Source organism: Trichechus manatus, unplaced genomic scaffold (assembly GCF_000243295.1).
Source record: "Trichechus manatus latirostris isolate Lorelei unplaced genomic scaffold, TriManLat1.0 scaffold00030, whole genome shotgun sequence".
NCBI lineage: Eukaryota > Metazoa > Chordata > Mammalia > Sirenia > Trichechidae > Trichechus > Trichechus manatus.
Window position 1 is genome coordinate 4790350 of NW_004443966.1, and position 12806 is coordinate 4803155.

A 12806-nucleotide genomic window follows, 5' to 3' on the forward strand; every position below is an offset into this window, starting at 1 on the left:
CCTAACAAACAGGACCGTCACGGACACTCGCCGGAGCTGGCTCAGTCTGGTTCGCGAGAGCCGGCTGTTGAATTTTCAGGAATTTTGTGAACCAGCTGGAAAAAATCGCTGTTATTAAAAATTACATTATATAAACTTATAATTAAACATATTAAAAGCAAATGGATGCTCATAATTCACCCCTTCCTACTGATTTGACTACATTTCACTCCTGTCCGTGCTCATGAGGTTAGGGCTGTCTCTTGCAAATGTATGGCAGAAATACCAGACAAGACCTGCGATTGTGCACTCAGGGGTAGGCATGTTAGTAGCGTGAAATTGGCCACCATGAGAGTATTTTAGCACGGAAACCAGCAACAGCTGCAACTCGGGCCTTTTCATCCCCAGAGAACCAGCTGTTAAGCATTTACCAGCACACCGCTGCCCCCATGCCAGTGCCGGGATAACCCACGGTTGTTGGCTGTTGTAGAGTCAGCCCCCAGCTCACGGTGACCCCGTGCGCAACAGAACAAAACATTGCCCTGGCCTCCACCTTCCCCATGATGGCTGTAGATCAGATCGTTGTGATCCATAGGATCTTCATTGACTGATTTCCTTCCTAGTCTGTCTTAGTCTGGAAGCTCCACGGAAACCTGTTCAGCATCATAGCAACATGCAAGTCTCCACTGACGGGCGGTGGCTGCGCGCGAGGTGCCTTGGCCGGGAATGAAGGCGAGAATTCTACCACCGACCCACGAACGCTTCACCATAGCCCATAAAACCCATCTTCCCTCTTCAAATGCTTTGCCTACATTCGTTTTGTAACAGACACGCAGGGTTTAGATAATTCTGATACTCTGATCCTCCTAAGAAACCTCACGATTGAAAATTGTGTTATTAAAAACGACAATTTCATTGGGAAAATGGGGGTTTGTAGCAAGAATTTCAGACTCACAATAACAAAGTTATTTTTCCTGTTGACATTTCAGTAATAAAATTCGCTTTATACATGTTTCCACGTAGTTATAAAACCTCACATCACTGAGCAAGTCTGGCGTTTCCTTATAAGTAACGTTTAGACAATGTAATTTAGTTTTTTACTACTTGACCCATCATTTCAGGGTAATTTGTACACCCCACTTAATTCTGTTTATTACTCATTATGGTAACAAACACACAAAGAAGCTGAGCTACAACAACTTCTTTTTGCAACAGGCTCTTTTTTCCGGGCAGGGTGTTAGACCTCTAACATTGTAACCCAAAATGCAAATAAAGTTTCCTAATTACTCAAGCACGTTGCACCCCGAATGCTTTGTGAAAACTTACAGCGCAGGAGAGGGCTGCATTAGTGACTGGGGAAGACAAAGACATCAGGACACAACGGACATTTCTGTCTTCATGGACTGCTGCTGAGTCTTGGAAAGTGCCAGAAGAGCCCGCAAGAAACAAGACCCCAAATGACATCTCTGACGACAAAGCTCTCTAAACTGAGGGCTTATTGATTCCCTCAGTCCTGGTAATGCCTGTCACTTTCCATGGGATATCAGCTGTTATGGTGATTGGAGCAAAGGATGAGTTATGGATTGAATTGTGACCCTCAAAAATATGTGTTGAATTCCTGGCCTTTGTAGCTGTGGATGTGATACTGTTTGGAAACAGGGTTTTATTTTGTTGTGTTACTGAGTTCATACCAGTGTAGGGGAGATCCTGAACCTAATCCTTCTAAGTTATAAAAACAATAAGAACAGGCATAGAGATACATACAAGGGGAAGAAAGACGCCATGTGAGGATCAGCTACAAGCCAAGGAACCCCAAAGAACAAAGGAATGCCTGGGACGAAGAACAAGGAAGGGCTTGAGGCAGCTGACACCCTGATTTGGACTCAGCCTCCAGAGCTGCGAGAAAATCAATTTCTGTTATTTAAAGCCATCCACCCGTGGTATTTTTGTTATGGCAGCAAGCGGTAACTAAGATAGGATGTTTAATGAGAAAAAGACTATAGAATAGTTCAGAATGAGGAAGAGTTTTTGACTTTTATTTAGCCATTGTCTAAATGAACTCTAGGTCTAGTTTCTGTTGCAAGGTGTCTGTTCTGCGTCCACAGGCACAGTGATTACACGTGTGTTTGTGTGTGGCGAGAGGTCTCCCTAACTGGTCCCCCCGTCTTGGCTTCCTTAGGCTGCCCCACTCCCCGACTAAGCCAGCAAAGTCTGAAGCTCAGCCCTTACGGAACCCAGAGCTCCATGCAGGCCAGAAATGTGAGTTCTTGAGAATAAAGCCACTGGGCCAGACAACTCCCACTTTTCAATCCTAGTAGAATATTAGAATTTCCATGGAAGGCCAAGGCACGTGAATAATAGTGCTACAACAAACAAACAAAAACTTTCGAGTTGCATAGTGCTTTACAGTTTACAAAGCCCTTATTTAATCTTAAAGAAAACCCTGAGGAGTGGGTTTTAAAAATTACAGTATTATCCCTACCATACAGGTGAGGACATCAAAGTGAAGAAGGATTAAGTGACAAGCATGAGGTAGCACGGCAGGTCATTAGTGAAACAATCCAGGTGCCCCACATCTGGCACAAAAAAGGCACCTGGCTTAGTAAATACTGGATGACTGAATCAGGCTCAGTAAATACTGAATGAATGAATCAGGCTCTGTAAATACTGGATGAATGAATCAGGCTCAGTAAATACTGGATGAATGAATCCGGGTCAGTAAATAAAATGAAGGAACAAACAAATGAACTGAGCCTCACATCTAGTCCTCTCAACTGCAAATCCCATGCCCACTGAACATGCCATCTTTTCTGAATGTATTTGCAGTTTTCCACCTCCTGGGTTAGTGTGCCTAGTCTATGCCAGGGAGAGTTGGAATTAAGCTTTCAAATATCACCTTTTTACTCTGCAGATGTGAAATTTATGTCTTAAAATTCCAAGAAGGAAAATAATGGCATTTTATTTCATTGGCCCTTAAAAATATGCCTTGTTCCAAAAGGTTGAATCTATAAACTTTACTGGAAATGTGGGAATGGGTGCCAGGAATTCCTAAGCTCCGTGTCTGCCTGGGCCAGGATACGGCCGCTCCTCCTGTAGATCAGGGGTTGAGAAATATTGCTATTGGACACTTACTGGAAATTCTAAGCCCCTTGAAAATATGCCTCCATTAGGAGAGGCTTGACAAGAGACGCACAGGCAGCACTTAAATTTTTCTGTTGATCCCCCCTTTGTGGCGTGGCCAGATGCCCTACCACTGAGTACATTCGATATTTTTCTGTTTCTCCAACTTCTAGTTGGATTAATCCCTGGAGTATCTTGAAATTTCCTAAAGATTTCCTCCCATGAAATGGGCTACAGGATTAAAAAGGCCAACAGAAAAGACATTTCTAGTCTGGGTTTTCACACTTCCAGTAATGGACTGGAGGTAGATTATGTGCATTTCAGTTACAGGAAGGAAAATGAAAAGCACATTGGATTGGCAAATCAAGTATTCCTATGAAGTTAGAGCAAAGGCAGATGAATGAACTGTTCCTTTATATGGTCCTAGTTTAAGGTGATCTCTTTCCTTGAGAATTAAAAAAAGATCCATAAACCAGAGTCAGACTTTACAAAAGCTAAGTGAAAGGACCGCAAGATAATGACTCCTTCTGCATATCTTAGTTTTCTTGGATAATGACAACAATACCAACAGTTAGCATGTGCACAGCTGCGACAATGCAAGGGTGAAGATTCCCACTCGGGATGGTAATTCATTTTGTGAAGTCTTTCAGGCACTCGCCAAAAAAACTGACTTGAACCTAAAATAAACTGACAAAGACTTTCCTGAATTAACTTGAGGTGCTAATTACACCATTTAATTTTATCCAGATTACATGATCCAGGAGAAATGACGGCTTATGCTAAATGTAAAGAAAAATGCAAGCAGGGGCAGGAGACAGAAACAAAAGATAAAGCCAGGGCGTGAATGCTCCAAGAAAGACTGTGGTAATCTTACTTTTACAGATGGGTAAATTCAAGGCCGCCATTTGGAACTGCGAGGTATACAGGAATTTTCCTATTTATGGAAATGCCCAAGCCGGGGATCCCAAAATCTCGTTTGTTCCAACAACCTCTCGTGGAATAAATGCAATTCATGTTCTCTTGGCCCCGAGGAGAAGCTGTTACATTTAGGCAAGCACAAGACTCCTGAAGTGCCACATTCAAGGTCTCTGGACACATTACAGAGAAACTAATTCAATTTTCACCTTTCTGTGTTTTAGAAAATCGGTACTAAGAGAAAGCTCAGCCCTTTGACCGGGTACTATTTCTTAAGGAATGTTCGCACTGCAGACAGAAGTATAGAAAGAGGAGGCTGGCTAGGATTCTGGAGTTTTACACGCAAGAGGCAGTCAGGAAATCCTGCAGCCTGGTAGAAGGTTGGGAAGGCGACGTCTCCTCCCAGCTTCACAGCCAATCACGCAGATAGGGCTGTGTGTGCCCGATCCTTCGGCCCCGAAGGCAGCTAAGGGTGTGATAAGGCTTAAGAAGGGAGCCACATAGCTGAGGGCTGGAAGGGAGCAGCCTCGGTTAAGACACGATGTTCCTAAATCCCCTACTTTGGCTGACGGATGCTCCAGCTGGCTGGCGTGCTAGTCTGCAACTTGCAAAGCAGGCTGGAAAGATGGTTTTGCTTGCCAAGACCAAAGCAAGTAGGAAGCTAGCAGACAGAGCGAAGAGATTTGGTGCATTTTGTTGATTGAGTTTTATCCCTCGCCTGCTTTGCGACATTAAACTGGACCCATGAGAAGTGGTGAGAGAGCTGTTCGATCTTCTCCATGGTGTCCATCCATCTGAACACTGTAGGTGTTGGTGACGGAGTGGGAATACTGTTGCCTCAATATCACCCTTCCAACTCACCTTCATGAAACACCCTCCCTCCCCCTTATCAATCAGACAACAGCAGGCATCTTAGACCAGTAGGGTCTCACCATGCGGTTCCTGGACCAGCAGCAACAGCATCACCTGGGATGGGGTTAGAAATGCAAAATCTTGGCCTCATTCCTGACCTACTGAATGAGAAACTCCAGAGGTGGGCCAGCAATCTGTGCTTTCATAAGCCCTCCAGGTGATTCTGGTGCACACTCAAGTTGAGAACCACTAGATGAGACCAAGCCAATCAGGTAAACCAGGTATACCCAGCTTGCACACGAGGAAAGGGAGGAAGGGAGGGAGGGAGTGAGAAAGAAAGAGACTCAGAGAGACGTATCCAGTCTACTGATGGCTGTCTATGTGATAAAATTAAGATGCTTTCATATCTGTAGCTCAAATGAGGTAAAATTTGCCAGGGGAAAAGGGACATAGGGCCATGGTAACATTCCCAAGAGCTTCACGGTCTTTAGGAGGACGGTGCCCAGGTAGGAAAAACATCTGCTAATTGGGGTCGGGCTGCCCACCCAGAGGAAGGAGCTGTCACTTCTCTCCTGCCATGGCTCTATTTTATACACAAATCTCCTGATCCCCATCTGGAAATTCTTCATCTTTCTAGAGACACGGAGAGAATGGAAAATGGAGATGGGCTTGAGGGAGGGGAAGAGGTGAGAGAGGGGGCTGGAGCAGGCCCATTACCAGGTTTAGCCCAGAGAACTGCTCCACCGCTGAGGAGCATGCAGGGTTGGAAGGTTCTTGAAAGGTCACTAGTTCAGTCACCGGGAGACAGTGCGTGTGTCATCACCATCATGGAGCTACAACTGGCTGAGCAGCCAGCCTCCTACATGCCAAGTAGCATATTAGGTATTTTCCATATAATGTTTCTAGTCTTTCCAACAACCTGCAGCTTGTGTGCAGAAGAGGAAATTGAAGTTTAGAGAAGATAGGCAGCATGTCCACTATTAGACAGTTAATAAAGGGCTGAAATAGGATTCTCACCCAGGTCTGACTTCTCCCTTACCTGATACTTGATAATATCCCTCTACAACATTTGTCTGATGATTTCAATCCACCCAGTGCCTGAATACTTCCAGGGACAAGGTGCCCCTTACATTCTAGGGCAGTTCATCTTTGGACTATTAGAATGTTCTTTTTTTTACTGATACCAAATCTACCTCCTGGTAGAGTCCACACACTGGTCTTAAGGTCTTGGTTCTATCCTTTGCAACTCCATAGCACACATCAAATGCCTTTTCAAACTGATAGATCTTTGAATATATGCACAGAGCTCCAGAATCTTCACTTCCTCAGGCTAAAAAGCCTGGGCTCATTTTGCCATTCTATTTTCTGTTCTAGAAATCAGGCAGAGAGGCTCTCATGTTAAAGCCTTGAAGATTAGTATTCATAAGCAAACATCGACATCTCGCAGAATACTGCAATGTTATTCTTAATGTCTAAAGGCTCTGTCAGCTGTTGTGTTTATGCAACTACAGGCACAGACACGAATCAATAACCCATTGTCCCTCCACCGTGCCAGAGGTCAGAAAAGGTCAGAGAAATCAGATCCCAGGGACAGAGGGGAACCCTCGTCTCAGGTTTCCAAGATAAGCCTTCTCTGGAGACTGAAATGAGTTGTGTGCTACCAACTTGGCTGCTTATTTAGAAATGTCAGCCAAGGACCCCACAGCCTTCGGTTCCAGATTACAACACTTGGGTGGAAAACGGAACTTCAGAATCACACAGTGATGACCCAAAAAAAAACCCCCTGAACCTTGGTGCAACTGATGGAGTCAGAGCTTGCCAGCTTCGCACCCAGGATGTGGAAATCTTACCCCGCAGCGCCCTGGTCTGGAACCTTGAGGAAATCCAGGCTCTCGGGTGTCTGGAACACTCTGTCTGAGCCAGTGGACTGTTGCCTTGGCAAGGGCGGGCGGGCCATGGAGGTGTACAGGCTTTTCTGATTGGACCTCTGGTTTCCGGGGCCATGGGGGTGTGGCGCAAACTTGTTTTTGATGACTCCATTCTGATGGTATCCTAGAGTCAGGAAAAGAAAAGAAAACAAAGGTTAAGTTTTCTGACCCTTGGCTATAAGGATCTCTGAAGTTCTTCCATTTACTAACCACGTGACTCAGGGCAAGCTATTTGAGCCTTAGTTTCCCCTGAAAAATGGAGAGAACTAGAGCTAATATATTGTGAAAATTAGAGTTAATACATCGTAAACTGCCAGCAGGTGCCTGGGACGCAGGAGACACTCAGCAGATGCTTGTTGAATTTTGACAACAGAATCATCAGATGTTCAGGGTTTCAAAGCTCACAGTCAAGAAAAGGTAAGCTTGCAGGTAGTTGGCAGGCAAATTCATGGGTCTAAGAAAAATTATGAGGTTATGACTCAAAAGGGCTGGCAGGAAGCTGTTGTAAACAGTTGGACATCCATTTCCAGGCTGGTCAGCCTTTCGTTCTCTGCAGGAGAAGGTTGTGTGAGGTACAGTGAGTGCTTCACACGGGCAGGGGAAATGCAGCCACCCACTGGGGCAATCTGGATGGAGCAAGCTCCCGTAGCCAAACAACGGTTCCTAGTCAAGATTACATTAGCTGATAAGTAATGGATCATGGCGATGGGTTCCAAATGATGGACCTTGACTAAAAAGGACACTAGCATTCCAGGCTATGTATGAAGACGTCCTTATCACTTCTCCCACTGACAGCTCTGGAGTGGAGAAGGAAAACAAGGCTCCCCAAGGCACGCTTTGGTGGACCCCACCATAAGACCTCTTCCAACCAGGTTAAGAGAGGAACTCTTTGGTACTAGTGTGATGACCCTTAGTTTATAAGAGGAATAAGGGGTCCAGTTCTGGCTCTGGCAGCTGTGTTGACCTTGAGCGAGATATTTGACTTTTCAGAGTGCCAGCTTCTTCACTAAAGCAATGAGGAGACTGGTCCAGAATCCTTCGGTCACGTCCAGCTTGGACAAGCATTTTCTCTATATTTTTAGATCTTTATCATGCAGAAGTGGATTTTTTCCCCACCCAAATAATAGCTTTTACTTTGAGCTACAGTACTGTAGGGGCTGTGCTTTGACCAGGGTTCCGAAATCTCTCTTTTGTTTCCTCTCACAGGCCAGCCTTGGACTAGACATTTGGGGCAAACAACCTCCCTCTCATCTCAGCCCATTTTCCCTAGCCCCAGGGGTGAGATTTGGGTGGGTCTCCCCACCGAGCACATTTAAGATCCAGGATATAGGTGTAGTTTTTGGGGCGAGGGAGGGCAGTGAGACTCATCCTTATGGAGAAGAGGTGGCACTTACTGCCAAGGATGGCAGCTACAGAGGGGCACGGAGAGCCGGACGGCCTGCAGGGGGCAACACTCCGTGTGGGGTCTCTCTCCTTGCTGCTCGAGACTGACTCGCCAGCCATGAAGTACGTTCAGTAATCGAGGGTGAGCATGTAGAAACTGTCACAGCAGTTTGACAGACACATTTTATGTCTGTTGAATCTAACAGTAAGGCATTTTGTCTTCTATTTTGCATGCTTTTAAAATTCCATTCTTCTAGTAATTCATTTTTATTATGTTTTACAAAAGTATGGTTTGTTATAGATTAGAGATTAAAGAAACAAATAAACAAAACTCAACCTGGTCCTCACCACTGAGAATTTGAGAAGCACTGATCTAAGGGACTGGTCCAGTCATCTCATTCTGATAATGAGAAAACTCGCTTAGAGAGATTAGGAGTTCAAGGTCACAGGTACTTCATGGCCTGATTTGGTCTGAGGCTACTTTGGCCCACCTAGCTGAGAAAAATAAGCTTTCCACGTGGTCCCAGCCAGCTAACCAGCATTCTGCACTCAGAGCTGGCGCATAAGTAGGTAATACAATACTTCTTTGCTTTTCTTAGGTTCCTTTGTGATTATGTATAATTTCAAGAACAGAGGTAGGTGGAGGAGAGACAGCTAAGCTGAGGTGGGATGGGGCACTCCAAAACAGATGAAAATTCGTTCTCACTCCCGGGCACCAGGTCAGTATTGTAACCACAACTGTGAGATTCCAGATCGAAAGTCTAAGGACATGCACTTTACTGCTTATCTTGGACATTGCTTTGAATAGGATTCCATTGTCTAGGATGAATTGAGTCAAGTGTAGTCCCAAGATAACCCTTGCAGACACAGAATCCTAAACCTATTAAGAGCAAACATTCTGGGAACCAACCGTTTTTTATGAACTGAATTTTGTGAGTGATGGGAAAAAACAAAAAAACTGTGAGTTTTTTTTAATGCTCTCCAAACACTAAGCATCTTTGTAAGAGCACAAAGTCTTAAATTGATTCACATTTGGATTTTATTGATCTACATGTTATACTTTTATTATTTAGGAAAACTTAGAAATACTAAACATAAAGCCCAAAAAAGCTTTTGTGTCAATTTTGTAAACCACATATTATTTTACTTCTCTGGAGCAGGTCTCCTGGCTCCTAGCTGCCTAACAATAAAGTTTTTCTACTTATACATTCAGCTCTGCTGAACTAGTTACAAAATAAGGTAGTGGTGTTTGGCTGGAGGTGGGTGGCGGTGGGGCTACACCTAACAAACTCCCATGTCCGCTAAGGAAGCACCCATATCTTAAAAGCTAACAACAACATTCCAGTTGTCACGAACAAGGAACTCCTGTCTGTTACTGATGCAGGAAGTCTTTCCCAGGGGAGTAATATCTCGAGGTAATGGGCTCCGGATTGTTAATTCAGCCGTGGCTCAGTCTCACTAACTCTTACTTTTCCTGAATTTTGGGGTCACAGGTAGGGCCACTGTGTTGGTAGGAACACATCTGGCACGGAAATGGCCCTTGGCTGGTTAATGTGTGTGCATTTACCTGCTAACGAGTTTCTTCCCCAACATAGTTTACAAGCTATGGGTCCAGATTTAGTGGTCCTGGTCTATGGCGCCAAGCCCTGGTGGTGCAGTGGTTAAGAGCTCAGCTCTAACCAAAAGGTCAGCAGTTCAAATCTACCAGCTGCTCCTTGGAAACCCTATGGGAAGGTTCTACTCTGTCCCGTAGGGTCGCTGTGAGTCAGAATCAACTCGCTGGCAGAGGGTTTGGTTTGGTTTGCTCTATGGCACATGCTCAGCTTACCTGGGGGAGGAGGGGCAACTCTCGTCGGGTAGTTGGTATTTTGAATTCCACCGGAATAACCTTTGTTTTGGATTGTGTTCCTTCTGGTAGGACCTAAAATAAACATGCAAGGCAAAGTTAAAATAAGAACTCCTGGCTGGCTTTAGGGCTCCTGAGTTCTTTGGCGATGAAAGCCTTTCGAGAAGTTTGGAACCCAGGTCTCAACTGGACTGGCAGAGGCTGGTTGCAGTGGAGAAGGAATATTTGAGGGAAATGCTGTACTGAACACTACTGGATGGGGGTGGGGCAGGGCTGGAGGATTTGTTTACAGAGGGACACTTCTGAAATGTTAAGAGACAGTGGCTTTCCACTATTAATAATGCCTTACAAAGGTGCTTCTATCTTTGTAGACTTTCAAAAGAGGCAGATGGAACATAGTAAGGTTTGCATTCAGGTTCTGCACGCTGCGCAGAAACGGAACTGCCCATCATCGTCCCTGGCAGAAAGCGTATTCAGGCACCAAGTGCACAACCGCCTAGAGCCGTCCACGGGGGAGTCCGGATTCCAAGTCCTCCGGTTCAGCGCAGCACCCCCGGCGGGCAGGGGCAGGCTTGTACCCTTGACACAGACGAGAAGGAGGTGGAAAACAGGCCAGTGCTACGTGGAACATGATTTCGGGCCAGGGTTAGGGCTGGGATGGCGGAGCCACGGGCCAGGGTTAGGGCTGGGATGGCAGAGCCAAGGGCCGAGGTGTTAGGGCTGGGATGGCAGAGCCAAGGGCCGAGGTGTTAGGGCTGGGATGGCGGAGCCAAGGGCCGAGGTGTTAGGGCTGGGATGGCGGAGCCAAGGGCCGAGGTGTTAGGGCTGGGATGGCGGAGCCATGGGCCAGGGTTAGGGCTGGGATGGCGGAGCCATGGGCCAGGGTTAGGGCTGGGATGGCGGAGCCATGGGCCAGGGTTAGGGCTGGGATGGCAGAGCCATGGGCCAGGGTTAGGACTGGGATGGCGGAGCCATGAGCCAGGGCCAGGGCCAGGGCTGGGATGACGGAGCCATGGGAGCCAGATGAGCTGTCTGCAGAGACATCTGAGTCGGGAAAGGAAACAGTAAGCAAGGGCCCCACGGTCAGGGTTAGACCAGCTGGAAGAGAGCCGTGCAGGGGAATGCTTGTAAAGAGAAGAGCTGTAGCGTAGAGGAGGGTAGGAAGTTAAAAGACAAGCATAGCATAAAGCATAGGAGCTGGCCTCAGGGTTGTGGGGAGGATGCTGGGAGAAGTGACCACACGAGCCCTGGTGATGAATTCCCTTTCAGGACCTAGAGCCAATACTTCCTCCCACAGAGATAGGAAAACACTGTGTTAGACCTTCTCCACTTGGGAGCCTACACACACATTCGCACACCTCCTGCTGATTATTTGCAGTCCTTCCTTGTCCTGCTATGCCCTGGGGTCTGGGCCCTGGGGTCTGTGCCCTGGGATCTGGGCCCTGCAGACTGCTCTGCTTTCCGGCTGATATGGCCGATGGGAGGCACTGGCAGGAGTCTAGGGTGCTGGCCGGAGAGAGGTTGGAGGATTTATCCTGCCTGCTCCCTCTCCACTGGGCCTGCAGTGGCTGCATCCTTCAGCTCAACTGTGTCCTCCTCTTCCTTCAAGCTCGGGGCTAATAACGGTTTCTTACTATTCCACATCCCTGGGTCTCCACTTTGTTCCCTTAACCTTGCTCACACCGCTGTAAATAACCATTTTACTTAAAAATCTCCTAAAAAATTTCAGCTAAATGTGCCATGGGTTTCCTGCAAGGCCCATAAACCGACACACAGCAGCAATTTCCAAGTGGCCATGCACAAGTGAAAGTATAACAGTCTGTATCTGTATTGTATTTACTATGTCACAGTACATGCCTCTGCACACGGCTGTATACTGATTTGGTAAAGGCCTATTTTATAGATGGCATACTCTTCATTGGTCAGACACACAGGATAAATGTTACAAAGATATCTACATTCTATGAATGGACAGCATATACAATTATAATGTGCATGATAAACATAATTTCATAAATATCAATTATCAAAGAGGCCAGTGCAGTTAGACTGGGGCTTGGCCTAGTGGTGATGGGGAAATCTGAGATTTGATTCACGATAACAGTGAAACCATGTAGAGAGATGGCAAATACGGTAAATGCCTTTAAAATTGGCAGAGAAGATAATGTTTGCATTGTTGATGAGATCCAACTGGAAAGGGCTGGGAAACTGGAATCCAACAAGCTTGGATTTGTTTTAAACAGTTAATCCTACAACGCCATCTATACTATCCAGAAGTACTCAATCATTCTGGAAGTGTTAACCCGCCCGTTTTCTCTGGCGTTGGTTTAGTTTGAAATATTCCATTGTGAAGAACATCCCAGCCACCAGGAGCAGCTAGACCTTGTACATATCATCAGTGTTTGGTGAGAAGGGAACTGGGCAGCAGAGCAGGATGAGGCAGGGCCAGGCAGGAGAGCCCAGGAGCACCCCAGCGGCCTGGCACTGGTGGAGGGGGGTGCTCAAGGGGCACTTACGGGAGTTCTTGGGCAGACCGGGTCCAATGCTGACCTGCAGCACCTTGTTACTGGGCTTAAGGATGGCCATGTCGCCGAAGCCTTGGTGGAACTGCACTTGCCGGGAGCCGCCTGCACTCCAGGGACCCCAGTTCTCCTTTTTCAGCTTCAGTTCAAGCCTGGGACAAGCACATTTGTTGGAGTGAACAAGACGGAACAAACCAATGAGAAAATGGTGCTCATCGGCCCCAGCATGGAGATCGCTGCTGGGCAAACCTGGTGTAAAAA

General features: G+C 46.4%; 1 protein-coding gene across 1 annotated transcript in view; it reads right to left on the reverse strand.

The window, feature by feature from the left end:
- MYO1E (myosin IE) overlaps window positions 1-12806 on the reverse strand; it is a 209863-nt gene that overhangs the window by 11932 nt on the left and 185125 nt on the right. Inside the window, exons 24-26 of the mRNA XM_023729854.1 lie at window positions 12540-12697; window positions 10006-10098; window positions 6717-6918 (exon numbers count right to left, since the gene is read on the reverse strand). Of these exons, the coding sequence (XP_023585622.1) occupies window positions 6717-6918; window positions 10006-10098; window positions 12540-12697 (453 nt within the window). The remainder of the gene's footprint in view (window positions 1-6716; window positions 6919-10005; window positions 10099-12539; window positions 12698-12806) is intronic.